The following is a 27,978-nucleotide window of genomic DNA, read 5'->3' as shown; positions in this document are numbered from 1 at the left end:
TGTTACAGCACATTCCAAATGAATACCTTTATGATACCAAATGCAAAATGAAATACAGTGATATTGATAAAAGAAAAGGAGGACTTGTGGCACCTTAGAGACTAACCAATTTATTTGAGCATAAGCTTTCGTGAGCTACAGCTCACTTCATCGGATTCATACTGTGGAAAGTGTAGAAGATCTTTTTATACACACAAAGCATGAAAAAATACCTCCCCCCACCCCAATCTCCTGCTGGTAATAGCTTATCTAAAGTGATCACTCTCCTTACAATGTGTATGATAATCAAGTTGGGCCATTTCCAGCACAAATCCAGGTTTTCTCACACCCCCCCCCCCCCACACACACACACAAACCCACTCTCTTGCTGGTAATAGCTTATCTAAAGTGACCACTCTCCTTACAATGTGAATGATAATCAAGGTGGGCCATTTCCAGCACAAATCCAGGGTTTAACAAGAACGTCTGCTGGGGAGGGGAGGGGAGGGGAGGGAAGGGGAGGGGGGGAACAAGGGGAAATAGGTTACCTTATTTGGTTCTCTTAGCTAAAAGGGAAACTTTATGGCATATTAAAAAAAAAGCGTTGCTTTTTTTTTTTTTTAAAGGCACTTGCTTGAGTCTGCTACATTTTGAGGGTATTTTCGAAATATATCTTCAAGGTTTATTTAGTGGGTATAATGTACGCCTCCACCCATGTTGTAGGTGTGTAATGCGTATAGTCAGTTCCACTGATCGCTAAGAAAACATAAACCCAGAACAGACTATTTTAAATTTGTTATATTACTTTCTTTGAAGTCTGAGGTCTAAAATGAGTCAGACCCCTCGATTTGTATAAAATAAAATTAGAGGAATTATCCTAGGCATCATTTGACAGAACTGATGTATGCTGGCAAAACTCTGTCACCAAAGGGATGCTTGAATCTAATCGAACAACAATGAGAAAGGCATTTGTGAAAGTTGCCCCCCCCTTCATTTAAAATCACAATGGAAAAAATATACTCACTAATGGGTATTGCATTTTAAACAAAAGATAGGACCAGCTGCCATTATGTGGAAAGCAGCTCAAATTGGTAATCTCAGTCAAAAGCTAGGAGTAGAAAAACTGAAATCTGACTCAACCCTAACTATACAATCACAGGTTTCAGAGTAACAGCCGTGTTAGTCTGTATTCGCAAAAAGAAAAGGAGTACTTGTGGCACCTTAGAGACTAACCAATTTATTTGAGCATAAGCAGTTGATGCCTAAAAGATGTTGCCATACTTATGAATAAGCCAACCTGTTGTATCAAGGCCTCTAAGCTGTCCATGAACGCGATGAACATTCAGTTTGGCAGCAATTTCTTTTCCTTTTTCTGCTCCAGCATTTGATCTCAGTGAGCCAGAAGATTGGGGCTGCATTTTACTGGCATGGATGTACCGATCAAATGTTACTGAATTCCTCCCTGTATCTGCATTGTTTAAAGTCTCTTCAATCAGACCCCTTTTAAGTGAAAAGGGAAAAGTAAATGCAAAAATCTTAAAGACAATTATTTACCTAGTTTCTTTTAGTTTTACGCCAATTTAAAATAAAGTAGGCGCATCAGAACTAAGAATTCTTTGTTCACAAAAACTAATAAATGATGATTAGGAAAACTAATAAAGATTTAATTTTCCCCTAAATGACATAAGTACAATTCCCCCCAGACATCACTAAGAGTTAAACCTGTGTAACTGAAGGATTAAGGCTTTAAAGATTCCAAAGTGCTTTTTCCCATCTCATTTAAAAACTAAATTTATATTTAGAAATCCATTGACAAGAAAAGTCTCAGCCAGAGCAATTTTTTTCAGATTCTCCTGATCTGCAAGACATTAAGAGTTATGAATTATGAATTATTAAATGTTTTAGTCTTACCTGTTCATACGAACTTGTGTAGCAATTCTATCAAAACACAAAGCTACTAAGGAAACATGAGTCACAGTTTTGCCAGAAGCAATGCCTGGGGTTTCTTCTACCGATGCTTGTAATAAACACAAGTTTACCTAAACATAAAATTCCCCCAAAGAATAAAAGATAGTTGTTGTTTATTTTTAAATGCCCCTTTAAAAAAAATATATATATATATCTATCTCTCAAAGGTTTCTCATCTGATATAATCTACACCATTCCTATTAAAAATGAAATCCAAGAGGATGAAATAATCTTATCATATCTAAACCTTTACAGAGTTTGAACACAAGTTCAGTCAGATACCATTGCACTGGTTAAAAACTTTAATTTTATACTTTATTTGCGTAACTATTTTACTTTGATTGAGCAGGCTGACAAAAATATATAATCCTCAACAAAATATGACAGTCATTTATCACAGCTAGAGGTAAGCTTTTCAAAAAGTCAAAAGAATCCACACTAAGGCTAGCTTGTGAACTCCTGTCATGTGAAACTACACAGACAAACAGATAATTATTACCTTGGGTATGGTAACATTGGCCTGAAGACCTTTAATTTTCACATTATCTTGCTTAAGTGAAAGATTAGTCTGTGCCTGTCCTTGGTTTGTTGTTCCTGTAGCAGGGTTCTCTGTTTTTGTTCCTCTAACATCCTGTTTGGAAGATAACTTAAAAAAAAAAAAAAGTGGTACCAGTTAGGTTTCAATGAGTGTAAATTACTATCAAAATATTTTTTAAATGTAACGTAATGGGATGGCTCAGAGGCATTGCAATACAATAGACTCAGGTTTGATTCCAACCTATGGTGTTATGATTTCTGGATCATCCGAGTCTGAGCGTGCTACAAAGGGTTGTGCCGTTCAGCACATAAATTTCAACTGATTAAAGATCCAAAATGATCTCCAAAGAGTTCCTTTTATCTAAAAGATTAGTTGCTTTGATAAGGGACCCCTAGGGGAGGTCACAAAGTAAATTAAAAATATAAAGAATCACCAGTAAGGATAGAAAGAATCCTTAGTTGTGGAGAAGGAGAATTGTACAATTAGTTTCAAAAGACTGATAGGAAGGTAGGGACAATTTTGGAAGGTATCAGATGGCCTGCCTTTCTGCCACTCCCCTCTCATAAAAAGACAGATCTGCTTTTATGGCTTCATTTCAGCAGAACCCTACCTCACAAAACACAACTTTCTGGAAGTATTCTAAAATATTAATTGTGATAAATTACGCATTGCCAGTATACATATTCCACTTAAAAAAAAAAATCTGTTGGAAGAATATTGACCCAAACACCAGCACAGCAATGTCAAATTTACAGTAGCCAAAGATCCAGCCTTATATGTATTGTACTAAATTATACTAATTAATATCACACTTTCTCAAATATAGTACAGTATTACAGATTTTTCTGCTATACTATTGAGTAAATAACTGTTCTGTAACTGTGGATCCTTGAGATGTTGTCACCATGGATCCCACTGTAGATGCACATGTGCCTCATGCGCTCAAGATTGGATTCTCCTGAACAGCAGCATCCAGCAGGCTTCATGGTACTCACAGCTGAGATGTCTGTCACGGGTACTACCATGCCGATGTTGAGGGCACTGACATCAATACCATTCACCCCGGTGACATCAGCACTGGAGTTGCAGTGGAGTGTACAATCTCGACAGCACTGATGAGATTGGCACCAGACTTGACAGTAGTGGGGAGCGGCACTCTTGATGTCTTTTAACCTCAACACCAGAGAACTTAGGAGAGCCCTTATCAGCCAAAATCCTATGACTAGAGTTCTTGTGAGAGCCCGAGGAGCCCTTTTTGGGTCTTGACTCAGTCTCTTCCTCCTGAGAGCTGGAAGATGACCTCAGGTAAGACAAGTGATGCTTTTACTCCCTGTGTGCTTTCACAAGTTTTTGTCTCTTGAGGGACAGGATGTGGCCAAAGGACCAGCCAGAGCACTAAGGGATGATGAGTTCTTTGTCCATTCAGCTCCAGATTGGCCTGGATCCAAGGCTAAATTTTTCCATGAGGTAGTCCTCAGGAGTAGGGTGACCAGATAGCAAGTGTGAAAAATTAAGATGGAGGAAGGGGGTAATAGATTGCCTATATAAAGACAAAGCCCCTAATATCGGGACATCTGGTCATCTTACTCAGGAGTATCTCATGAGATTTCTGCATCCCAGAAAGACCTACACCTGCCCATTAGGTGCCCTTTGCCTCAATGTATCAGGTAACGTGTATGATCACTACTAAGGGTCACAACAAAAGGAAGACCTTTTTTTTACAGTTTAAAGTTGCACTGTAGTTCATCTCCAAAAAACAACAGAAACTCCCTACTCAGGAAGCAAAAAAAGTAAACACTAAACTTATTATCTATTTACACAACAGCAAACTAACACTATGAACTACATATTAAACAAATAAAAGACCATGAGAGCTCTAGGCGACACCGGAGCGCCAACTCATAGCCACAGGTGCTGAGGAGGAAGTAAGAGAGGGATGACTCTGTCCTTTATGCCATTAATGGCAGCACAAGCACATGCAGGGTGCATGCCCCTCCACAATGGACACTGCTAGCTAAAAATCTTTGACTCAAATGCACCAGGCATGCAGACACCTGAAGTGGAATATATATGTACTCAATCACTTGAAGGAGAACATTTGGTTATAACAAATGTGCATGCATCCTTAACTATAGGATGAGATAAAAATTTAATCTGAAATAAAGACATTTATAATATTATTTGTTCTGTTTCATCACTCAATCTAATAAAAATATACATGCTTCTGCTCCCACAAAACCTCCTGCAGTTTTGTAGTACCCTTACATTCTCTGAAAAGGTTGTTTTGCTGTTCTGTACAGCTTCTCTGAGGACCTTATAATGTAGATCATCCACAATTGCTGCTGGGTGTTGAGTGCTAGCACAATGTACCATTGCTTCTATATACCTACAGGAGGAAAAAAAAAAAATCACAAAAGAAAGATTAATTCCCAATTAATTTCCAACAAGGATCAGAGCAGATCACAGGTCACTACAATATAACATGTTTTCCTAGCTCTCCTGTTAGACATGTGAAATTACATAAATTGGCCTTTTTTGGGGGGGGGGGGGGGATAAGGGCAGGACATCAGCTGCTATTCCATGCATTATATAAAATCAGCTCTTCTTCCAAAGCCGATATACAACTAGTCTATCCAAAAAGTTTTGATTTTAGCAATTGATCTTCTAGTATCTAGCAATTTTAAACATTTATCTTAAAGTAAATGAAAATAAAATACCTGTCTAAAGCTTCTGCTACCAGAGGAGTGAGAACAACATCTACAGTTCCTTTTACTTCCACTATTGCTGTTGTTCTAGTCTGGGAGACCGGATGATCCAGGGTCCATTCTTCTGTTATTGTTTCATCATCTGTATTATCCATTGTTTTCTTTTCCAAAGGAGTATAGGGTGTACTAAACAAGTGAAATAGAAACTAATTACTTAGATTTTCAAAATAGGCATTATAAAATGTATAGTTAATATATTTTCTAAACCTATAGTTTGGTACGACAGCTATTCCAAAAGAATCAGAGCCTTCGGTTAGATAAAAAAATCTTCTATTTATTTCATCAGAAGATTATCTCGGAATGAGGAGGGTCTTCAAGACACAGATACTTTCCAGAGTAAGCACAACAGACTACATATTTAATAGGCTATGTATAGGAACCTCAAATGTGAGAAGTACCTATTTACGTATGTTAGAACTATGCATGCAAGTAAGCATTCCCTAATTCAAAGATTGCAAAACTGGCCTCTCGGTTTGCTGAAATTCTTTTTCACCAGTATTACTGATGTTAACATTAGTTAAGTCAGTGTTAAAAGAATATTTGTCATGGCAATTCTCAACATTAATGGAATTTTTATAACATGTTGCAGAAAGGATGGTCTTGAGAGTCCCAGTGTAATGTTTTAGTCACAATAGCCAAATTCTACTTTTTCTGCCACAGGCTTCCTATAGTACCTTGGAAAGTCACAGTTTACAATATGGAAAATGGGGATAATATTTCCCTACACAAGGGAAATCCTTTAATGTTTGTGAGGTGCTCATATATTCTGGTGAAGAGCAACATAGAAAAGCCTTTAAATAAGACATGATATGTCATTCTAAAATAGATATCTAACAAAAATGCTGCTGACACCAGCCTGATTTTAATAAGGCTAGCAAGAGCTGCAACAGTTAAAGTATTACACAAACTCAGTCACCTCTCATTTAAAGCCATACCGTCACTATAATGCAGTGGTCCCCAAACTTTTTACCTTGCACCCCCCCTTACTCCTGTCCATGCCCCCCTGCTTCCCCCAAGCAGGGCTGCGGCTCCAGGAGGGGAGGGATATGGATGAGGTAAGGGGGCCAAGGCTGGGGCCATAGCTGGGGTGGGAGCAGAGTCTCGGCCGTGGCTAGCAGTCACGGCCCTGGGTCAAGGCCAGCAGCCACGGTCCCAGGTTCGGGACCCCAGACGCTAAGGGCTGGCAGCAGGGGTGCAGCTGGTTGGTGCTCCCTCCCCACCCCCTGTGGGGGCTGGGTTAGGCCGCAGCAGCACCCCTACCCCCAAAATTTTCCTCTGCACCCCCCAGGGGAGAGCACCCCACAGTTTGGGGATGTCTGCTAAAATGCAATCTTTTACTCACTTGGATGTTGATCCTGTAAGCTGCATGCCTCTGTCCAGCAAAGCATTAGCTGTGAGACCCTGTTTAACAATCTAAAACAGTAAAAAAACAATTACTACTTTGAGTTTATAAATGACTAATATATTCCTTGAATACTATAACTTCAAGAGAAGATTCCCATTACTGTGTTTTCCCCCAACACTTCATCTATGTATCTAGGTTTTTTAACATACTGTACATGGATTCCATCATTAAGATATATTTTTATAACCATTTAAAGATCAGATCCTGAAATTCTCACATGAAAATTAATACAATAATGAATAAACATTATTTGAAATTTTTTACACAACTATTCAAGGAAAGTAATGTATGAAAGATTAACAATATCCACAGTGTTTCTTTGACTCTAAAAGCACATCTAAAATTAGCTTTAATTTTGTTCATTACTTAAATTTCTATTAAATCATTTTAATTATTTTTCATATTATATGAAAATTGCAAATTTAATACAGTATGGCGTTCAAAGGGAGTAACCCAATGGAGGCATAATTTCACATTTGTACAACTGCTGATATTCAGTTTCATACCGGCATCTAATTAAAAAGAGGGGAAGGAGGCTAGGTTATCCTGAAATCAGAAAGCACTGGAAAACTTGCACCCATTCATACTGTTGCACAAAGAAAACAAACCAGAAACATTTTGTTGTGAGGGAGATATTTGCTTTCCTGTGTTGAATCTTAATACACAAACAAGCATAATAAACTAATTCAGAGCACGGGGGGAGGTGTACTTTTCTGAGTCTTCACTTAACTGTACTAGTCTAGAATCTTTGTTTTACTGATAGGTAATTCCAACACTTTATGCGGCATTTAAGATGAAATAAATACTTTTTCTTGGTAAAAATTACTCTAGTGTTGCTGTACTTTATATTGGTATATTCAGTTTTGATTGGACTTCATTGCTCACAAGACACTCTGACACTGTGTTACAAAGACTGCTTCTGGAAGACCCACAGACTTGAAGACTGCTAATGATGCACCTAAGAATAAACTAAATAAATGTATGTTTTTAGATTTGTATATGAAATACAATGATCACACTGTTCACTAAATTGAAGTTTTAAAATCTATGCAAGTTTTCGGTATGATTCTCAAGTTTCAAGACATTTACTCTGGGTTTATTTTTGTCAGATGTTCTCAGGGTTCCTGATCAAGCATTTACAAAAAAAAAAAGCAAATTTTACAAACTATGCAGAAGCAACTGCTGAAAGGATGCTGACCCTGAAGCTGACACAGATTACCTCAAACTAGAAAGAAATCTTAGGTACAACCATAGTGAGAGGACAAAATCATCTCAACCCTTATTTATACTTTAATTTTTTAAAATTTTCTTTTAACCATTTCTCTGCGCCCAACACAAATTTTTTGGCCTCATGGATCCTAAGTTTTCATATATTAACATACCATTCAAATGTCTTATTTAGATTTTTAGTAGCTCCTTCAAACATATACCTTCACACACAATACTCCTGAGGGAATTCTGCACCACTGCGCGCACACACAATTCATGTCTAGTGCAGAATTTTTCCCCCCCCAGAAAATACATTCTGCCCAGGAACTGCTATAGTTCCACCTTTCACCCACCAGATGCTGGTCAGCTGGCTGTTCTGTTGCCAGAGCAGACAGCTGACCAGCAACAACAGCTAGCAGCCAACTGTATTAATTACAGCAACCCGCCCATGAAGCCAGGTTAGGAGGGAGAGTGGGACACACGGGGCTGCTGGGAGGGGCGGGGTCACAGACTGGGTTTCAGAAGGGTTGGGGGGAGGGACAGCCTAGGGCACGGGCTCAGGAGGAAATGGGATGATAGCACTGAGCCAAGAGCTGAATGGGAGGGGGTTCCAGGGCTACATGGGGACAGCGGGTGCAGTGACATATGGGGACAAGGGCAGATGTGCATGACTGAATGCGAGAGGCTCGGGGTCACCCAAGGTCTGCATGGGGGAAACTCCCCAACACCCTAACAATCCCTCCCCCGCCCCCACAAAAGAAACTATTCCTTACTTCTCCCACCCACACCCAACAACCCTCCAGGTTCATCCCCAGGCTCCTTTCCTCTCCCTCAGCTCCCCCATTGCCCCTGACACCCCAAGCTTTTGCACTGCTTCTGACGGGTGTGGGAAATATGTTTCAGTATTGTAGTTTAAATGAATTTCTCAACGTTCTATATTAATATGCCTAGTAAGGAATCTATTTGTCAAAAAACATTTCCTTTTTATTTTGGTTTGTATTGTTACAGACATACTTGGTCTCACCAAAATAATTGAAACTAGTGTGACTATATTGTGTTATTTTGTGCAGAATTTTTAACTTTTTGGTGCAGAATTCCCCCAGGAGTAACTTAAATAGGAAATAAAGCAAAACCTCAGCACCTTGTTGTCTAAATCTGCTGATTCCCAACTTTACGTTGATGTAAAGCTGTTCACAGCCTATATGACAGTATGGTTAACCACAACTAACTGAAGTGTTAAGCTTTTGTGGAGGAGTTAATCAAGTATACTGTAAATACATTTTGTAAGAAAATGCACTACAAATGACATCCTGATGGATGTCATTCAAAAGCATTTCTGAGTACTGTAATGAGAGTTTATAAAGCTCTCAATAATTCAAACACACTTTTCAGTCACAAAATACTAACTTATTCCTCCCTACCTCACAAACCCTTCCTGTTTCTAGATCCTAAGGATTTAATATCAGAGATCACAACTCTTAGTAACCAACAGCAAACAGTTTTAAGTTTCCTTTGACCTAGTTAATAGGAATTCTTTAACACAGCACATTCCAACCTTTCTAGTCCACTTTGTTTCCTTCTTCACTTTTTTCCCCATACCTTAAAAGTTGGAACAGAAAGATGCTCCAAAGACGAGGCGCTTTCCTCACTAGTTGGGGTATCAAGATCTAAAGGCCGATGTAAGGAAGATTTTGAGGTTCTTTTGTTTGTTGGATGCTTTACTGACCAGTTGACCACCTGAAACTGGGTAAGGTAACTTTGGTAACAGGTCATTATAGGCTGTTGGGAAGTTATTTGATCACTTTCTACAGTCTTCTCAGCTTCCATGATATACATGTGCTCAACAAGCTCATCCTCTCCTCCCACTGCTGAAACAAATGAAGCCTGTGAAGCATGAGTCTTGATTGGCAAAGTCTTTGGATCTTGACTGGCTTCTCCATGGACTGTACTAGTTAGAGGTCCTTCTACACTGTGATAGATTGACCCTCTACTATATTCAATTTGCTGGGCTTGCTTTTTTCTCCTTTTTCTCCCTGGATAGGTTCCTGGACCTTCATCACTGCTTATTGGCTCAAACTCTTCAGCTGCTGAAAAATAGGCTTCACTATCAGCCATTGACATGCTAGAGTCCATTGAGCGATACTGGTGAAATGAATTTGAATCTGCAGATGGTGTGTATGGAAAAGAACCAAAGCTTCTCCTCTGCTTTGGAGAGTCCAAGACATTCTCATCACTGCGAGAGACATCACTACTGAACTGAACACCAACTGGAACAGGCTGCTTGTCACCATAGAATGCTGCGGTAAGACTCTTGGTGCTCCCAAGTCGGGTAGAACACACTGATGCTTGCCGTTTCAAAGGAGACCTGAGGGGAGACTGTCCTACAGACCTTTCCTGGTTGTTAGGAGACACAGGACTGCTTTCTGAAACTTCTGCTGGAGTACTAGAAATAGAAAAAAAAACAATTGTTTTTTTCATTTAATATCGTCCAAATCTTACATTGCACAATCTTGACAATTATTAATGCACATTTAAAGAAACAGTTTATGCACTTTTCATCAACACAAAGGAGGAAATTATAATTGTCAAAGAAAATATCTATTCATATACGAAATTATTTTCACAATACAGAGCATGGATACTAAACCATATTAAGGTCTTATAGTAACGAGGCCATCTTCAAACTGATCAAAGCACAAATGAGGCTTGTCCAGGCAAATGCTATTGTCATGCATGTTGCATTTTGGATATTAATGAGTCAACTTTTGTATTCCAAGTAGCAAATTAATTTCAGGAATACTGTTATAAATCATCAGTTGTGTTTGAATTGGTTTACTCAGCCTTATTAATCCTTAAGAGTACAAATAAATTTTTACCTTGGACAGAGTACTAACCTTCCATGACCATCCTCTCTTTTTGCACCAGACACTAACTCCTTTTGTCCCATGTGATCTTCAGTAGCAGAAGAAGGGCTTTCCTTCTCACCTGCAAGCAAGGGAAGTGCAGCACTGGAACTGCTGTTTTCCTCTGAAGATGATGAGGAGCTATGGGATCGCAATGGTACTTGCAGACACAGGTGCTGGGCCTTTCTCTCTATTTCTATACCCACAGACCTGCTATCCCAATCTTTTCTTTTTACACCATTTGTCTTACCTAAGTACAGAAGAGACAGAAATCAATTACAAATGTGAACATTTTGTGGCACCAAGAATTAAGAACTATAATGGTTTCCTCTCCCCCCACCCTTAAAAAAAAGTAACATTCAAATACATCCATACACATATATCTACACACATACATATTGCACTGACAAAAATGGATAAAGACAACTAGAAGTGTTAAAAGGCAAAACACTAGACGCCCCCATTGATTGACGCCCAATTTAGACAATTAACTACAAGTCGATGTAAAGTCCTCAGACTGAATATGAACAAGAAAGCAACTGTAGACCCCCCTCAACAGATTGGATGGATTAGCACCCATTGTGTTTTAGTACATACTCTCCACTGTCACAGGTTTATCAGACCACATTCTATTGTGCAACCTGTAGTAGAATTACATACACAGTATTTAGTAATAACTTATTGTTCATTTACCAGAATCAGACTTTAAGACTTTAGAAAGTACGTTGTACACTTAAGAATCTACACTTCTCAGTAAGTGGGACAAAACTGCACACTAAGTAGTACACATTTTATTCTTACTATCTATAATTTTGGGAATCTCCTTGGTAATAATCCATTCTCCTGGCTGCAATAAAGACTGTCCATAAAACATATCAGATTCTGCACTTGTACTTGAAAAGGCAGAGCTGCTTGAAGGCGTCATCTCTTCAAGCTTGAAGAAGTCTAGTCCTGTTACTGTGCCACCAAAGAATCGGCAGCCACCAAGACAGCCACACTTGTTCTTGCTTCTCTTGTTCTTCACATTATCGTCTGGCCACAAAAACCACAACCTTTGCAAAGGAAAACAAAAAAATAAATACAAGAAGCATTAGTGCACTGAGATTTAGGTACATTTAAACTCACATTGTGAAACCGGTTTCAGAGTAGCAGCCGTGTTAGTCTGTATTTGCAAAAAGAAAAGGAGTACTAGTGGCACCTTAGAGACTAACCAATTTATTTGAGCATAAGCTTTCGTGAGCTACAGCTCACTGTCTCTTTTTCACATACCAACCCCCATTTTATGGATTCGTTTATACAATTGAATCAAGCCCTTTACAAATACAATGCAGATACATAAATTGCACACATCTACAGAAACACTAAATACCATCCAGTTTAGTTTCCAATATATGTTCTGATCATCTTTCCAAAGATCAGAAACACTTCCACAAATTAGGAAGGAGAGGTCTTAGTGTAAACAGTTCATGGTTTTGCAAAGAGATTGGCTACACTTGCAAGTTAGAGCACATTAAAGCAACCCCAGGCGCGCTAACTCCCGACCTGTCCACACTAGCAAGGCACTTAGAGCACCTGGACTCTGCAGCTGGAGCGCTCCTGGTAATCCACCTCCACGAGAAACATAGAGCTTGCTGTGCCCCAGCTGAAATGCCTGGGCATCAGTATGAACGCAGTGTTGCATTACTGCGCTGTGATCGGCCTCCGGAAACATCCCATAATCCCCTGAAGTTAAGTGGCCACTCTTGTCATTATTTTGAACTCGGCTGTAGGAATGCAGATATCCCCTTTCAAAGCTCCGTTTCTGAGAGCTGGCATGCTTATCTGCTCTGGTACAAAGCAACCATTACTGTGGAATGCTGCTGGCTGTGAGTGAGTGAGACAGAGGGAGGGGTGGGGGAAGTGTGGTCGGCTGCGGTCTGAACTTACAAGACAGCATGCTGACACACTCTTAGCACCCCAAAAACCAACTCTCTCTCCCCCCACATACACACAACACACTCCCTGTCACACTCCACCCCCCTCCCATTTGAAAAGCATGTTGCAGCCACTTGAATGCTGTGATAGCTACCACAATGAACTGCTCTCTGTGGTGTTGCAAGAGCTGCTAATGTGGCCATGCCAGTGCACTTGAATCTGACAGTGCGAACACACAGCAGCATTTTCCCTGATACAGTCTCCGAAGGCTGGTTTAACTCCCAGCGCTCTACATCTCCAAGTGTAGCCATGTCCAAAGTGTATGCACTATTTCAGAAGTATCTACCAGTATACGTCATAAGAAAAGTGTGTTTGAAAGACTGCTATAAGGAAGGTGAGTTTTGATGCCATTCTTTGTTAACTTGGACTCCTGAGGCCATTTTGGAAGCTGTATTTTTATATCACTTGTAGATGATGTCATTTCCATTGTCACATAAGGATATGTTTAACTAGTCCCAGTCTCTTCACTGCAGGATTGATTCCTAAAATTAATTTCTAGATATTCTAGATTTCATAATCTTAACTGATGGCAATTCCAACAATTTTTCCAGTTTCAGCTTTTCCTTAATGTTATCCTAAATTTTCCCCTACTGCAGTATATTTCCATAATTTCTTGCTCAGTCCTATATGCCTAAGGAGAAAATATATTCTCTTTATACAGTATAAAGTTCTGTCTCTTCTCAAGGACTTTTCTTCAGACTAAATACACTCAACTCCGAGTCTTTCCTCAAATAGCAGATTTTAGTCAAAGTTTATCTTTCACTTGTCACTGAACTCTAATTTGTATGTCTTCTCTGAAACGTGGTACCCAACACTGAACAATGCAGCCTAGTTAAGGCGTAACCAGTTCAGACAAGAGAAAATTAATTACCTTTGTATTTAGATTTACACCTTTAGTCAAATATGGCATTCGCAGGGCAGATCCTCAACTGATGTAAAATGTCATAGCTCCACTGAAGTCAATGGAGCTATGATGATTTACATCAGCTGAAGATCTGCCCCAGCTTCTTGAGCAACCTCATTGCACTGTTGATTGTTTTTCCATTTATACTCATGATCACCACAAATTAATTTTTTTAATCACCTCCTAATGAGTTATCCTGATTTGTTTTTACAAACATATAGCAGTTTGTTTTTACACAAACAGTTTTTGATTGGTCCTTAATGAATTTCATTATTACTCAATTCAGCCGATTTTGCCACGTTTCTAGTTTCAGAATGCATTTTTCTCCAATTCTCTGAATTAGTGATATTAAATACTTGGATTGCTGATTGTATCTAGATAACCTTCAGAACTGGTTCAGATTCTCCACAATCTATGCATTCATTTTAAAAAAAAAAATTTGTAGCCCTTAGTGTTATGAAAACGTTCAAAAATACGGCTGAATGTAGCATGGTCTTTGATAATGTGAAACAAGTTCACAGGATTTGTCAGTTGCTCTCATTCATCCAAACAAAATGTGAACTCGAAAGCTTAGTTGTGATACTTCGAGAAACAGATTTTTTAAAAGTAACTGTATAAAGTAGGTCTATAACTGAAAACAAAAATGGCTAAACAAAGGGCAAAAATAGCAGTGGTAATAAAAGTGATTTGCATCATTTTCCCCCTCTCACTCATTGATGCTTTATGGCAGATTACTAAAAGAAAGTTTAGTTATTTCCTCAAGGCCATATTTTACATTTTTTTTGCAGAAATCTATGCTGTTATCAGTGGGAGATCCAGTGTGGACTGAAGGCAGTATACAATCCTATCTTTGTAGCTTAGGCCAACGATTAAAAACTGATTTACTTCTCTTTATTTTGAGCTCTACAAATATAAAAATCATTCAATTCTCTGTTATCCACGAAGTTGGCAACCAAATCCTTAATCTCCTCTGAGCACTTTACATACATAGGTAGTTCTCAGCAACCTACCTACTTATAAAGTGAGTACAATCTAATTTTTAAGCAAATGTACAAGAGTCAGCACTTAAAAATACATTTATTTATTCATGAGGGTGTATCAACTAAAAAGATATGAAATATGGTGACTTCACATCCTCCAATAATTTCACTTACCTCTTAATTCTGCTATCATGTGTTTCTAAGAAATGTCTCTGTACTTCATGTTTAGAATGATGATCCACAGCTAAAGCAATATCAGCAGTGATGAGTCCCAAATTGACAGACCCAGCTTCCAGCCAGTACGCCCTCCGCAGTATTGCAGGTTGAAGACCAACTCTGCAGGTATTCACCTGCTCAATGTACTGTCTCATCTGAAAGTCTTGGATAGCAGCACTTATACCCTCTCCAACAAACTGGTTGTGGAGGTTACAGTTTGCAACACGTACAGCACCCATCTGAAAATATTATTAAAAAAGAATATCTTTAACTATTCAGATTAAACTACAAAAGCGTCATTTAAAAATTGCAGGACCCCATAATGCAGTCCCAGAAAGATACAACTCAGTATATTATTTAAAGAATTATTTAAAGCAAGGCTGATCTATTGGTCAGGAACTACATTTAGCCACACACGTGAAATCAATATCCTTTGTGGCCTTGGACAGATCACTAAATCTCTCTACCTCAGGTTCCATTTGTAAAAAGATGATAAAATGTACCCTTCTAATGAATGTTATGATTCATGTCTGAGAGCATTGGCCTGCTAAACCCAGGGTTGTGAGGTCAATCCTTGAGGGGGCCATTTAGGGATCTGGTGCAAAAATTGGGGATTGGTCCTGCTTTGAGCAGGGGGTTGGACTAGATGACCTCCTGAGGCCCCTGCCAACCCCCATATTCTATGATTCTAAGGTAGAGGTGTTATGAATTTCCTAAGTATAACCTAAAACAGCGGTTCTCAAACTTTTTTTTGCTGGGATATCTTTTGAAATATTTCAGGCTGTGACAACCTCCCCCCAGAAGTGATGACCCCTTCCATACCATGTCAGCATTACTTCTGCACTGCTGCTGGTGGTGGCGCTGCCTTCAGAGTTGGGCATCTGGAGAGTGGCAGTTGCTGGTGTAGCATGGTATGGTATTGCCACCTTACTTCTGCATAGCTGCTGGCAGCGGCGCTGCCTTCAGAGCTGGGCTCCCAGCCAGCAGCTGCCGCTTTCCGACCATCCAGTACCGAAGGCTATGCAGAAGTAAGGGTGGCAATACCGTGATCCCTCCTACAAGAGGCTTGCTAACCCCCTTTGGATTAGTACCCCCAGTCTGAGAAATGCTGACCTAAAAATCAAGGAATTTGCAAACTGTGTGTTTAGAATAGCAATTTGAGTACAAGCTGAGTATGAAAATCCTCATTTTGCTATTATATAGCCTTCAGAAAGAATGGTTATTAGATATCTATTTTGAATACAACAGTATTTTACTTTATGAAGCACTTATACACTAATTGATGACAAAACTTTGTGGATAGAGCAACAAACTTGCATAGTTGAGTCCAACCCTAAAACCTCTGTAGCCCATAGAGGTAGCTCAGCCTTTTATTTTACTTAGCACTAACACAAGGAACCTACAGGCCTGTATCCTGTAAGACATTATTTATGCTAAATTGCTTAAGACAAAGTAGGCCTATGACCCTTACATACTTTAGGGTAGCTGTCGGACGATTTTATGTAAGTCTATGGGCACATGCAGTGATGACACTGGAGATATCCCTAATACTATTTGACTGCTAATTGTTTATATGGTTTGGATCTTTCTTGTCCTCACTAATTGTTTTAATAAAAGCGGCTAAGACTTTGCTTTGCCCTCAGTATGAATGTTTTGCCATATACTCCAGGGTTCTCTACAAGATATTGAACTTGTTAGTTTTTGAGTCAGTTTTAATTCTGTGGAGCCTGATTCTGGGACAAGGACCCTATATCCCCCCAGCTCATTAAATTAGTATCAATTGGCAATCAATATAATTATTAACCATTAAAAAGAATCAAGCTACACCCTTTAATGCCAACTGGTTGCAGGAATATCCTGGTCCTGGTACTTACATTTGGTTTACCAAAGAGCGTGTCATGTAACACCTTAAATGAAAGCCAGGATCATGCTGGTCATTAATATTGTTGTGAAATGTATGGACAGATATTATGTAAGATGTTGTGTATGTATAATGAAAATATGTTTCTAAAGTCTGTATCAAGGCAGGGTTGACAAACGGGTTTCTGCCAGACAAAGGATATATGTTCGCCTGTCTCTTGGTTCACATGTAAATTGAGCATTGGGAGCCAACATAACAGAAGCCCTATTTACATATGAAATCAACAGAGGAATGTCAGCAGAGCGACAGGGCACTGGGGAATAAACCTCATGGGGCTGTCCTATCTCTAGGAGGGAGAATGAATTTCGAGGAACATAAGGAGAAGGAAAAAACACACCTCTTTATCTTACACCTAGGAAAATATTTGGGCAGTGCGACTACATCATGAAAACAGGATCACAACCAGCCCTTGCTGAAATGCTGCAGAGCACATTTGGGGGGAGATAAATGACTTAGACAGAAGGTTAACTTGTAAATTAAATTTAATCCCTAGAAAGCATGTTATACTTTTGTGTTATATGTGACCTGTTCCTATTATCCTTACTTACCATCTCTTAAATCTGCATCTTTGATGCTATATATTTATAGTGAAAACAATAATAAGTTTATCTCATATGTATTAAGTGCTGATCCTGAATTGAATTGAGTAAGCTGATGTGTACACTGTCTCCTTGCAGGCAGCAGACCTGGTATTTCTGTGAGTGTTCAGCGTGCACAGAAGGGGCTGGACAAGGGAATGTTTCAATGGACTCAGGTACACCCATGTTTAACCTGCAAGGCCAAATAAGGGCCGACAGAGCCACCTAAACAATCTCCTTTGGGTTAACAGACTGGAGGCATCATGGAGCTGACCCTCAGTTAAGCACAAGCAAGTCTCTCTCTCATATTGGAGGCCGGGAACCTCAAGAACTGACACACTGAGTGCTCAGATGCAGAACCTCAACTCTGCCACCACTATGTATTACAATACAGTCTTTACATAATCATACACTATTTCTCTGACTAGGCATAAGTCTAGCAGTTCTGCAGAAATGCACAGGAGGGAGCCCCTCTCCTCCACAAAACAACATTGGCTGAAGTCCTTGCTTTGTATCCTGTAAGCACCTAACTTCTGCATCAGATCCAGGCCTAGCCATCTCATCAGGCCAGTGCAAAGCTAATTCAGCTGCAGATGCTCACCAATCTTTCCTTAGATGCTCAGCTTAACAAGATTAGTTATAACACTTACTGTACATGTTCAAAACCCAATTTTCAAACTCTCAAACTGAGAAAATAAAAATAAATTTCCTTCAGAATATGGCTACTCCAAAAATCTATGATACCAACTTTCAAAATCACACTTTTCAATTTTTAAGACTGAAATATTTTTATTCTTCACATATTTTGCAGAAGAGGGAAGATTGGAAAAAATACTGAAAATAGGACTAACATACTTTTGAAAATTTAACCTATGGTCTATTACATTAGAAGTCTGCATTGTGTTGCCAGCTCTAGCACAAATTTATTATGGGACACTGTAAATGGACTTATGGTAAAACTTTCAAAATTGCCTAAGAGACTTCGGAGCCTAAAAAGTCACTTTTGAAACTGGGACTTAGACAGGTTAAAATGTTCAAGACTCCAAAGACTATTTTTTTCATGAAATACCAAATTCTTAAATATATTTTTAATCTTCTAATTTTCAAAATAAGTACTACTGCAGAACAAACATTCCAGACAATAAATTCAGTTATTTAGTCTGTGTAAAATATAGGAAGTGCTTTCTCATTTGGCAGAGAGAAAAAGAAAAAGAATATCGTAATTATCACAGAAAGGAGGGGCGAAAATATTTTCACCTTTATGTTGGTGGCACAGCCATGCTCTACAATATACAGATCTGCTCCATCTACTGCAAGGCGTGTCATAGTGTACTTTAAATCGTCAGATGCTGGACATGGCCCAGGAACACAGTTCATCTGGAGGAGATATTTAAACAAAGCACTCAATTTTGTTAGAGTTTTAATTTCATATTAACAAGTTTTTCCTTATCATACTTCAATTTCTCACTAAACAGAGAACAAATTAGACCAAAAAGAATGGATTATTTGCCCTACAGTAAGTGATTCTTTGAGATGTGTTGTCCGCATGGGATTCCACTCTTGGTGCAAATGTACCCCGTGCACATGAGATTGGATTCTTTTGATCAGCAGTGTCCAAGGGCCCTGCCTGCACCTTAGATGTCCTTGTACCCATTTCAGCTGAGGGCATAAATGGTGGAGCGGGACCATCCATCCATCAGTTCCCTCACCAATACAGGATCCCAGTTTAAGACTCTTTAATGACAGGAGAGGAGGGCAGACTATGGAATCAATGTGAACAACATATCTCCAAGTGGCACCTTAGAGACTAACAAATTCATTTGAGCATAAGCTTTCGTGAGCTACAGCTCACTTCATCGGATGCATCCGATGAAGTGAGCTGTAGCTCACGAAAGCTTATGCTCAAATAAATTGGTTCGTCTCTAAGGTGCCACAAGTACTCCTTTTCTTTTTGCGAATACAGACTAACATGGCTGCTACTCTGAAACGTATCTCCAAGTTAGACTCAGACTTTAAAGTCAGAAGGGACCGTCATGATCATCTAGTCTGACCTCCTGTCCTTACCGTGGGGTAAGTATTCTTTATTCAATTGACAGTCCACATGGATTCCACTCTTGGTAACACCCAATTGTTGGTTTGCTTGGAAGTACGCAGCAGTTGTCCTATTTAAACAATGACTGCAGGCCAGTCCTATCAAACTGTGTGTGGGATGTGGAAGCCTATACCAAAAAGAGTAGTGTCTTCTAAAGGTGTGGACCGAGCTCCACATCGGTGCCCTACAAGTTTCAGAAATAGGGACATTTTTCAAACAGAATCAGTTCTAATATGATTAGGTGGATATAATCTGGCTAATTTATAACATGTCCTTATATTTTCAAAGACCCTCTTAGATAATCTCTGAGAGGATATTGCCTGACCCTTAAGCCTATCAGCAAAGGCTACAAACAGTCTAGGTGTGTTCCTGAATGTTTTCTTCCTCTTAAGGTATATGTCAATGCCTTAATACATCAAGTGTATTCAACTTCCCCTGGGTCTGAATGAGGTTTAGGCAAGAAACTGGGACCTGAAAAAACTGGTTCAAATAGAAACACTTTTGGGAAGGAACTTGGGATGAGGCCTGAGAGCTATCCTGTCCTTACAAAACATTGTATAAGGGGGACTCAGCATGCGGGCCTGCATCTCCTCTACCCTTTGAGCTGACATAATGCCCACTAAAAAAGCAGTCTTCATAGGTAAGTGATAAAGGAGACAAATTACAAAGGGGTTAAAAGAGGGACCCATCAACTCTGCTTATTACTAAGTTGAGGTCCCAAAAGGGAGGGGGTTACTGAAATGGGGGTAAAATATGAATAAGGCCTTTAAGAAATTTATCCACTGTAGGGTGGGAGAATACTGTGTGGCTCTGGAGAGGAGGAGATGTACAGATACTGCTGCTACATGGACCCCTAGGGAGCTGTTTCAGAGCTAGCAAATAGTCTAATACTGCTAAAATGGGTGATGTCAGGGGAGACAGCTGGTGCTGAAATGCCCAAATAGAAAATCTCTTCCATTTAGCTTTTTAAGTCAGGCTTTCCTGCTTTGCAGAATCGTGTGAATCTCAGCTGCAAAACTTCTTTCAGTGGACGTGTCAGCCAGCCAGCATGCTGGCAGTCAGATGTACCAAAGCTCCATTCAGGTGTAGGATCTAACCCATGCGAGAATATGTTGGGCCGGGCTGATAGCGTGATGAGAGGATCATCAGATCTGAATACCAGAACTGCTGTTCAATCATCAGTCCTATGTTTGCCTCAGTTTTCTCAGAACCCCTAATATTCCTGGGGATCAGCACAATGACAGATAAGTCCCAATGACCCAGGAATGAGAAAAGCATCTGTTATCAAGCCTAGGCTCAAACTCTCTCTTCAGAGACTTCAGAGACTTCTTGTTGAGGTCTGTGGCAATCAGGCCTATTTCAAGGAATCCCAACTTGCAAAAGATGTTCTGCAGGACTGAGTCTTTGACAGACCAGACCACTCTCAGTTGTCTGAGAGCTGCCCATCGAGTTGATCTGCCAAGGTGCTCTGAAGGCTGGGAAGGTGCAGAGCCACTAGTGTAATCTGATTCAGAATACACCAACTCCAGAGTATCATGTCCTCCTGACAGAGTGGAGACTATCTTACTCCCCCTTGTCTGACATAAGGCATAACTGTGGTGTGGTCTGCCAGCACCTTAATACGGGATATCTGGAGTCATGGTAGGAATGCATTGCATGCCAGGTGGACGGCTCAGAGTTTCAGGATGAGCTTCCTGAGGGGCCCAGAGTTTAAAGTTGATTTAGAACAGCCCCTCCTCCCTGGGTACAGGCATTCATCACCACTGTCTTGGGAGAGGTGCAGAAAAAAAACTACTCCTTTGAACACCTGAACTTGGGTCTTTCCACCAGCTTAATGAGGAAAGGACTTCATGTGGGATCAGAACCAACATGTCCACCGGATGTCTGCTGAGTGGATACACGAATTTCAAACACCTTTGCAGGACGTGTAAACAAAGTCTGACAAACTCCATCACAGAGGTGTATGAGGTCAGAAGTCTGAGGCATGCCCTTAGGGATGTTTTGGAGTGAGTTTGATGTCAGTTGATGAAGTCCACTATTGTTTGGACTATTTCCCATGGAAGATAACCTCTCATGGACCTGGAATCTAATACTCCTACTCATTGAGAGAAGAGGAGATTGCAGCCAGGATAAGTTCTTCTTCCACATTACTTTCGTTATCCTGCTTTCTAGGATCCAATACTGCACTAACTGACCTGGCTATGTTGGTTTATATGGACTCTTGGGGGAGGGTGGATGTAAAATTAGAAGGAGCCAAAAGATGCAGGCTTACTTGAACACAGCTGCACCTCCCAGCAGAGCCCTGGCAGATAAGGATATGGGGTGGGGGGATAAAATCAGGAGAGAACTAGGAAGAATGTTTCCTATGTGACCTAGGAAATTTTCTGTTGTCCTTTACACATCCTCTACGGAGTCTCTTCCTGATGCCCACTGCACTACCCAAGGAGAATGTGTACAAGAGGAATAACTACTATGCCCTGATGGAGTTAAGAAAAGGAGTGGCCATTCTGTCAGGAATGCCCTGGATCTGTTGTGTCCTCCCTAACTGGGTAGAGGGTGAAGTTGGTAACAGAGGTGCCTCTACCGCTGTACTGACAGCTCAGTACCTGGTGGCCTAGTTATCACCACCCTCAAGCTCTCAAGGAAAGGAGATTCCAAAACTGGGCCCAGAGATAAATCATTCAAGTACCATACATGACCTGATTCCCACCACACTAGGTACTGATGCACTGGGCACCAAGAAACATGATTCCAAGGTTGCCTGTACAGAAGTGCCAGGTACCAAGGCACTGAGGGCTGAAAGTTCAGTACTGAAAGATTGCTGTTCACATATTTAGTGGGTACCATCAACATTCTTTTAATTAGTACCAAGGTACCAGAGGGGCCCTTCTTAGGCCACTGTCTCTCTTTGTTGAATGCAAGATGGCTCAGATTTCGGAGACTTGTGCCTTGAATCACCAAAGAGGGTGACCTGTGATTTTGCTGTACTCTGGAGCAGCTCCTTCCTACCCTATCAGAGTTCAAAGCCAGAATAGAGACAAATGACTGAGGCCTCTTGGTCAATATAACCAGAAATCTCAAGGTAAAATCTCTATTCACGGAAGCACTCATGAAGAGAAGAACAGACTAGAAGACTAAAATCTAAATGCATTCTTCTCTTTGGAGTCCAAGGAGGCATGCACAGGAGTACTCCAGGAGGAACAATTTTAGATGGTCTTTTCTAGTTTTTGAGTCAACTTAGAGCAGGAGTGACATATGGTACCTATGCACTCTCCTAGAAAACACAGGTACCTAGAGTGCTCATCAGTTGTCACTGAAGCGTCACACTAGGGGCAAGATTTAAACCCAAGAGATGTCGCTTCTGCCATTTTGCTGGAGTCCCTCTACAAGGGGGCAGAGATTAATAGCCTGGGTGTAATAGCCTGAAAACAGGAACCTGAGTAAAATAAGGAATTTGTATGTTTGTGTGTGTTGCCAACAGGCAACACAATTAACAACTCACTACACCGTGCACAGAGAATTAGGGGGACACTAAACATGTTCTATCTTGCTATCGTGGCCGGTAAGAAGAAATTGAGAGACTGTTGATCCCGCCTCACCCTTTAAGCCATGGAGTGGAGATGAGTGAGGACATCCAGGGTGCAGAAATGGCCACAACAGACACTGCTGCCAAAATAATCTGATTTTATGCACCTGGGGTGTGTGTGCACCTAGAAGAGATTCCATGTGGATTGTCACTCAAAGAAGCATAATTATTTCCTTTACCAAATTATGGCTAACTAAAATATCTGCATGCTCCAAACCACATGTATAGCTTTGTTCTACTTTTGGATACTTTATATTCAAATACTATTGCAATATACTACTGCAAATATACCAACTTGTAGGCTCGAAATTGATGAAGCTTTACCTTAGATTCACAAAATCGACGATCAATTCCATGCTGACACATTATTACAGATTTTGGCCTTTCCAGTTCAAACTCTCGACACATTACATGAAACACAAACATCTGTCCCCATTCCAGCAGACATGCTAGCTGTAAGCAAATAGCAACAGGATCACAATACAGTAAGTATTCAAAATAAATTATCAGAGATCAGAGAAAGAACATTAGCAAAGCTTGAGAACGAAAGAAACCATGAGGAGCTTTATTCCTGCTGCTAGATAATCTACTTGCAATTAGCCACTATTGTAATTTTTCTGATTTGACATAGTTTGTAAGTTTCTGCAATTGTTCTTTCATGAGTGGCAAAGTGTACTCAAAAATCAAAACTCATCTATTTGAAACCAATCTATTTTAGCCACTTCTAAAGCAATTAACCCTCTTTAGGGAGAGATCTTTGTTTTTATGTAATTGAATGCTCATTTTTCAAAATTTACCTGGGGCTTGTCTACATCATGGGGTAACGCACTCAGCAGAGATGTGGTTTTTAAAGTTCTCTAATATGTTGTGCATTAATTAACCCATATAGGTGCTGCTGGTGGCACACTAAGGGTTCCCTAATATACTTTAACATACTACTCCAAATACCCTAGGTTTCAGTGATATCAAACTGCCACTCGTACAACGACTCATCAAAATGGGACACTTGAGCTGGCTACCCCAGACAGTTTGGAAGTAGAGGCAGAGGACCCACATCTCTGAAATTTATTATCATGAGATTTAGTGTGAACCTGGCCTCTTTCACAGCATGATGTAAAATGTAACCCCCCCCTTTTTTTTAAATAAGATTTTCATAAACTGCAATTCCCTGGCAATTCGTCTACTTGCCACCTTTTTCTGTCTCCTGTCATTAATGCTTGTTCAGTGCTACACACAGTAACAATATACATGCTCCTATTTGCAGGGAAATGTTGCATGCCATCTAAAGTGCATTTAAATATTATGGTTATGGATATCCTTTTAATATAAGTAACAATATTTACTTGCAAGAATATTCTGTACAAATCAGGACAATTTCAGGACATTAAGACAGATGGCTCCTACACTTGAAATTTCAAGCAGTGCTCGTCTGTACGCTCAGTTGTCTTTCTGCCTTCACACACACCCCTGGACCATAGTTCAATTCTAGATTTTACATGGAGATTCTCTCTCCCCATTTTGGAGTTTCAAACTGAATTTCCAAATCCTTTAATTTCAAGTTACTTTAGCCACAAATGAATCTCAGCTGGACTGAGCCTATGTACACTGGGTCCCTTCAAAAAAGGCCACATTACACTGGCTTTGCAACAAAGGAATGTGTATACACAGCTAAAGCCTTGTACTAAGTATGTTACCTAGCATTTCTAGAACATACCTGTGGTGCTGTAACCTTAGCTGTAAGGCAGCCAGCCTGCACATCGATCAGCCATGCATATTCTAAAGTATCACTTCCCACAGGCAGACCTTCTGCTGAAAACATAGCATGAGCTCGTAGCTGCAGACCTGACAGGCTGATATGGCCCTCTCTAAGTAGTTCATCCACAGAGGGTCGCTGTTGAGGAGAAGTCAATTACAGACAACTATTCTCAAAGAATGACTACACAGGGCTTTGTATTTTTTAATTATCAAAAGATACTTTTCTGACATTAATCCTGACCTATAAAATCCCACTGTTCTCCATACAATGAAAAATAAAAAATAATAAAATAGAACTTCAGCTAACATCTGGAAGTAAAATAAGGAAGAGTCATGTCACGTGCAATGGGCCATACGATAATATGCAAATCTTAAAGAGATAAATAAAAGACAAAACAAGTGTGAGTGTAGATTCTTTTTGGGAAATCGGTTATCCTTTATGTTAACTGGCTCACATTCTCCACCCCAGACCACCCAAAGTGTTGGAATCCACGTTGCTTATGGTGGGTTAATATATATGTGGTTAATGGATAATACATAAGTTGACTTTCCCTCAAAAAGCAGCAGTGGTTCCTGTTTGGGCACCAGTTACAAGAGGACTATACAGCAGTTGTATGGATCACCGCTAGGTGGGCCAGTTGCCTTCTTTATTTACGCCGGGGACTTCTCAGGTTCTACACCAGGGAAAAAAAAACCTCGAAGCCACGCCGGTTTCCAAAATTATATATCTTACTTACTGAATTAAATAACTAAGCAAAACCTTAAAATACATATAAATAAAACCAAATTAGAATAAAGTGGGTGAAAATAAAATATAATTGATGTAATCATCAGATTGATTAAACCACTTCAAAACAACAATTCCCTATAGGCTTTATATGATATTTTGGGAAAGCAATGGTCTTGTTTAAGTATCAGCCCCCCAAATGACAGGGCATTATCAATCTCAGTGCCAACTGATATATTTATGTTACAGCCAAACACAGGGAAAGTCAGAACACTCCCAAGCTGAAGCTGATGTTGACACTACGGCTCTGATGCCAATTAAGGCACTCTGTTCAATTTTCAGCTAGTTAGGTGTAATGGCTTTTGGGACACCCAGGACTGTCAGTCACCCTGTTACCCCACCTCCAGAGTGAGCAAAGTCTTCCCTATGCCTAGCTGGGTGTCAGATCCCTGACACCGCTAGCCTTTCAGCCACTCAAGCACTCTCCTCTGAGCTATGCCAGCCCTGTCTTTGCCTTGCAGGTTAACAATAGATTAGTGGTTTTCAACCTGCAGCCAGTCAAGACAGAGATGCGGCGCATGTGACATCCTCAGGGCTATATAGGTAGTATTGGATGCAGCCTACAATGATAAATAGGTTGAGAACCACTGCAATAGATGCATCCCAGTCTGAGTCCCTTTGAAGCAGTCCCCTGTGATTTCCAGCCCCTGACTCTCGTTATCCACAGAAATCCCAGATCCTCTACACCCAAAGATGCAGTGCACCCCAGTTACCTTAAAGCATCATTATTGTTATTACTGTGTGAAACAAACAACACATATAGGAACAAAATTAGAAAGGCCCAAGGCACAAAACACGATTAAACTAGCTAGAGACAAAGGTAACCAAAAAAACATTCTACAAATACATTAGAAGCAAGAGGAAGACCAAGGACAAGGTAGACCCATTACTCAATTGGGGGTGAGGGGGGGGGGACAATAACAGAAAATGTGGAAGTGGCAGAAGTGCTAAATGTCTTTTTTGTTTCAGTTTTCATCAAAAAAGTTAGTAGCGATTGGACATCTATCATAGTGAATGCCAATGAAAATGAGGTAGGATCAGAGGCTAAAATAGGGAAAGATCAAGTTAAAAATCACTTAGACATATTAGATGTCTTCAAGTCACCAGGGCCTAATGAAATACATCCTAGAATACTCAAGGAGCTGACCAAGGAGATATCTGAGCCATTAGTGATTATCTTCAAAAACCCATGGAAGACTAGAGATTACAGAGGACCGGAAATGGCAAACAGAGTGCCAATCTATAAAAAGGGAAATAAAGACAACCCAAGGAATTACAGACCAGTCATCTTAACTTCAGTACCCTGCAAGATAACGGAGCAAATAATTAAGCAATCAATTTGTGAACACCTAGAAGTAATAGTCAGCATGGCTTTGTCAAGAATAAATCCCATCAAACCAACCTAATAGCTTTCTTTCACATAACAAGCCTTGTGGATAGGAGAGAAGCAGAAGATGTGGTATATCTTGACTTTAGTAAGGCTTTTGATACGGTCTTGCATGACCTTCTCAAACAAACTAGGATTATCTGGGTATATCTTACTTAATCATTTTCCTGCCATTGTAGGACTTGAGCACTCCTGGACCAAGTTTGCACACTCCAGTCCATTCAGAGTCTTCCAGTCCTCACCCATTCTGCCAAAACCCTAGTCTGCTGTGTTACTGGACTTCATATCACACTGTCATGGCTGAATAATTATACTGGTTGTGGTTGATCTTCTTCAAGATAGTGCTTTTCATTCCTTCCTATGCCACCCAACTGCTCAACAGCTAGTCTCTTCTTGGACAATGTTTTCAGATATCATGGGTTTGCCTACTGATATATCGGATCCAAGTCCACAATTTATTTCCCATTTTTGGTGTCCATTCTTCAAGCTCCTTGGCATGGAATCCTTTATCTCATTGGCTTATCACTCTCTGACCAACGGGCAGATGGAATGGGTTAACCAGATAGATCTTGGAGCAATATCTCCACTGCTTTTTAAATTATCACCAGGATGATTGCGTTCCCTTATTATCATACTCAGAGTTCACTTATAATAATTCCACATAAGCCACCACCCAGTAGAACCTGTTTTATGGCACTTATGGTTCTCTTGGAGATAGTTTCTGAGTACCTCATCTTCGGGACTGGAGGTCTATAGGACAATCATGCTGCCAATGCAGGAGCAGGACATCAGCTTTCTTCTCTTCAAAAATGTCTGAAGTCCTGGTATTTCGCTGGTATCCCCCAGGCTGCCAGGGAGGCTGTTGGGGTCAGTAGGGACCCCTTCAGCTGAGTGCCCCTGTTTCAAATTCTTCTGGGGGAGGGGAGTGGACTTGCTTGGAGTTGCACTAGGGAGAAGCTCGAACCTCGAACTTGCCAGCAGGGAAGCAGGACTGCTGGCAGCACAAGAAATTAAAATTGACTTTGCTTGAA

The 27,978-nt window shown here is 40.2% G+C and overlaps 1 protein-coding gene across 15 annotated transcripts in view; it reads right to left on the bottom strand.

Annotated features, from left to right (window-relative positions):
- Nucleotides 1-27,978, bottom strand: part of BLTP1 (bridge-like lipid transfer protein family member 1) — a 246,599-nt gene that overhangs the window by 117,828 nt on the left and 100,793 nt on the right. For 14 of the 15 annotated variants that reach the window (XM_073341054.1, XM_073341041.1, XM_073341040.1 and 11 more), the window contains 13 exons: nucleotides 24,733-24,909; nucleotides 23,343-23,471; nucleotides 18,598-18,717; nucleotides 14,800-15,080; nucleotides 11,569-11,819; nucleotides 10,759-11,017; nucleotides 9,464-10,307; nucleotides 6,593-6,663; nucleotides 5,203-5,376; nucleotides 4,751-4,871; nucleotides 2,447-2,593; nucleotides 1,891-2,018; nucleotides 1,277-1,479 (listed from right to left, as the gene is read on the bottom strand). In XM_073341054.1, coding sequence (XP_073197155.1) covers nucleotides 1,277-1,479; nucleotides 1,891-2,018; nucleotides 2,447-2,593; nucleotides 4,751-4,871; nucleotides 5,203-5,376; nucleotides 6,593-6,663; nucleotides 9,464-10,307; nucleotides 10,759-11,017; nucleotides 11,569-11,819; nucleotides 14,800-15,080; nucleotides 18,598-18,717; nucleotides 23,343-23,471; nucleotides 24,733-24,909 — 2,905 coding nt within the window. The remainder of the gene's footprint in view (nucleotides 1-1,276; nucleotides 1,480-1,890; nucleotides 2,019-2,446; nucleotides 2,594-4,750; nucleotides 4,872-5,202; nucleotides 5,377-6,592; nucleotides 6,664-9,463; nucleotides 10,308-10,758; nucleotides 11,018-11,568; nucleotides 11,820-14,799; nucleotides 15,081-18,597; nucleotides 18,718-23,342; nucleotides 23,472-24,732; nucleotides 24,910-27,978) is intronic. The other variant, XM_073341048.1, reaches the window with a different exon arrangement.

The sequence above is a fragment of the Lepidochelys kempii genome, chromosome 4 (assembly GCF_965140265.1).
Source record: "Lepidochelys kempii isolate rLepKem1 chromosome 4, rLepKem1.hap2, whole genome shotgun sequence".
Taxonomy (NCBI): Eukaryota; Metazoa; Chordata; order Testudines; family Cheloniidae; genus Lepidochelys; species Lepidochelys kempii.
The sequence above is the reverse complement of the archived record's forward strand: the minus strand, read 5'-3'. Positions and strand labels throughout refer to the sequence as shown.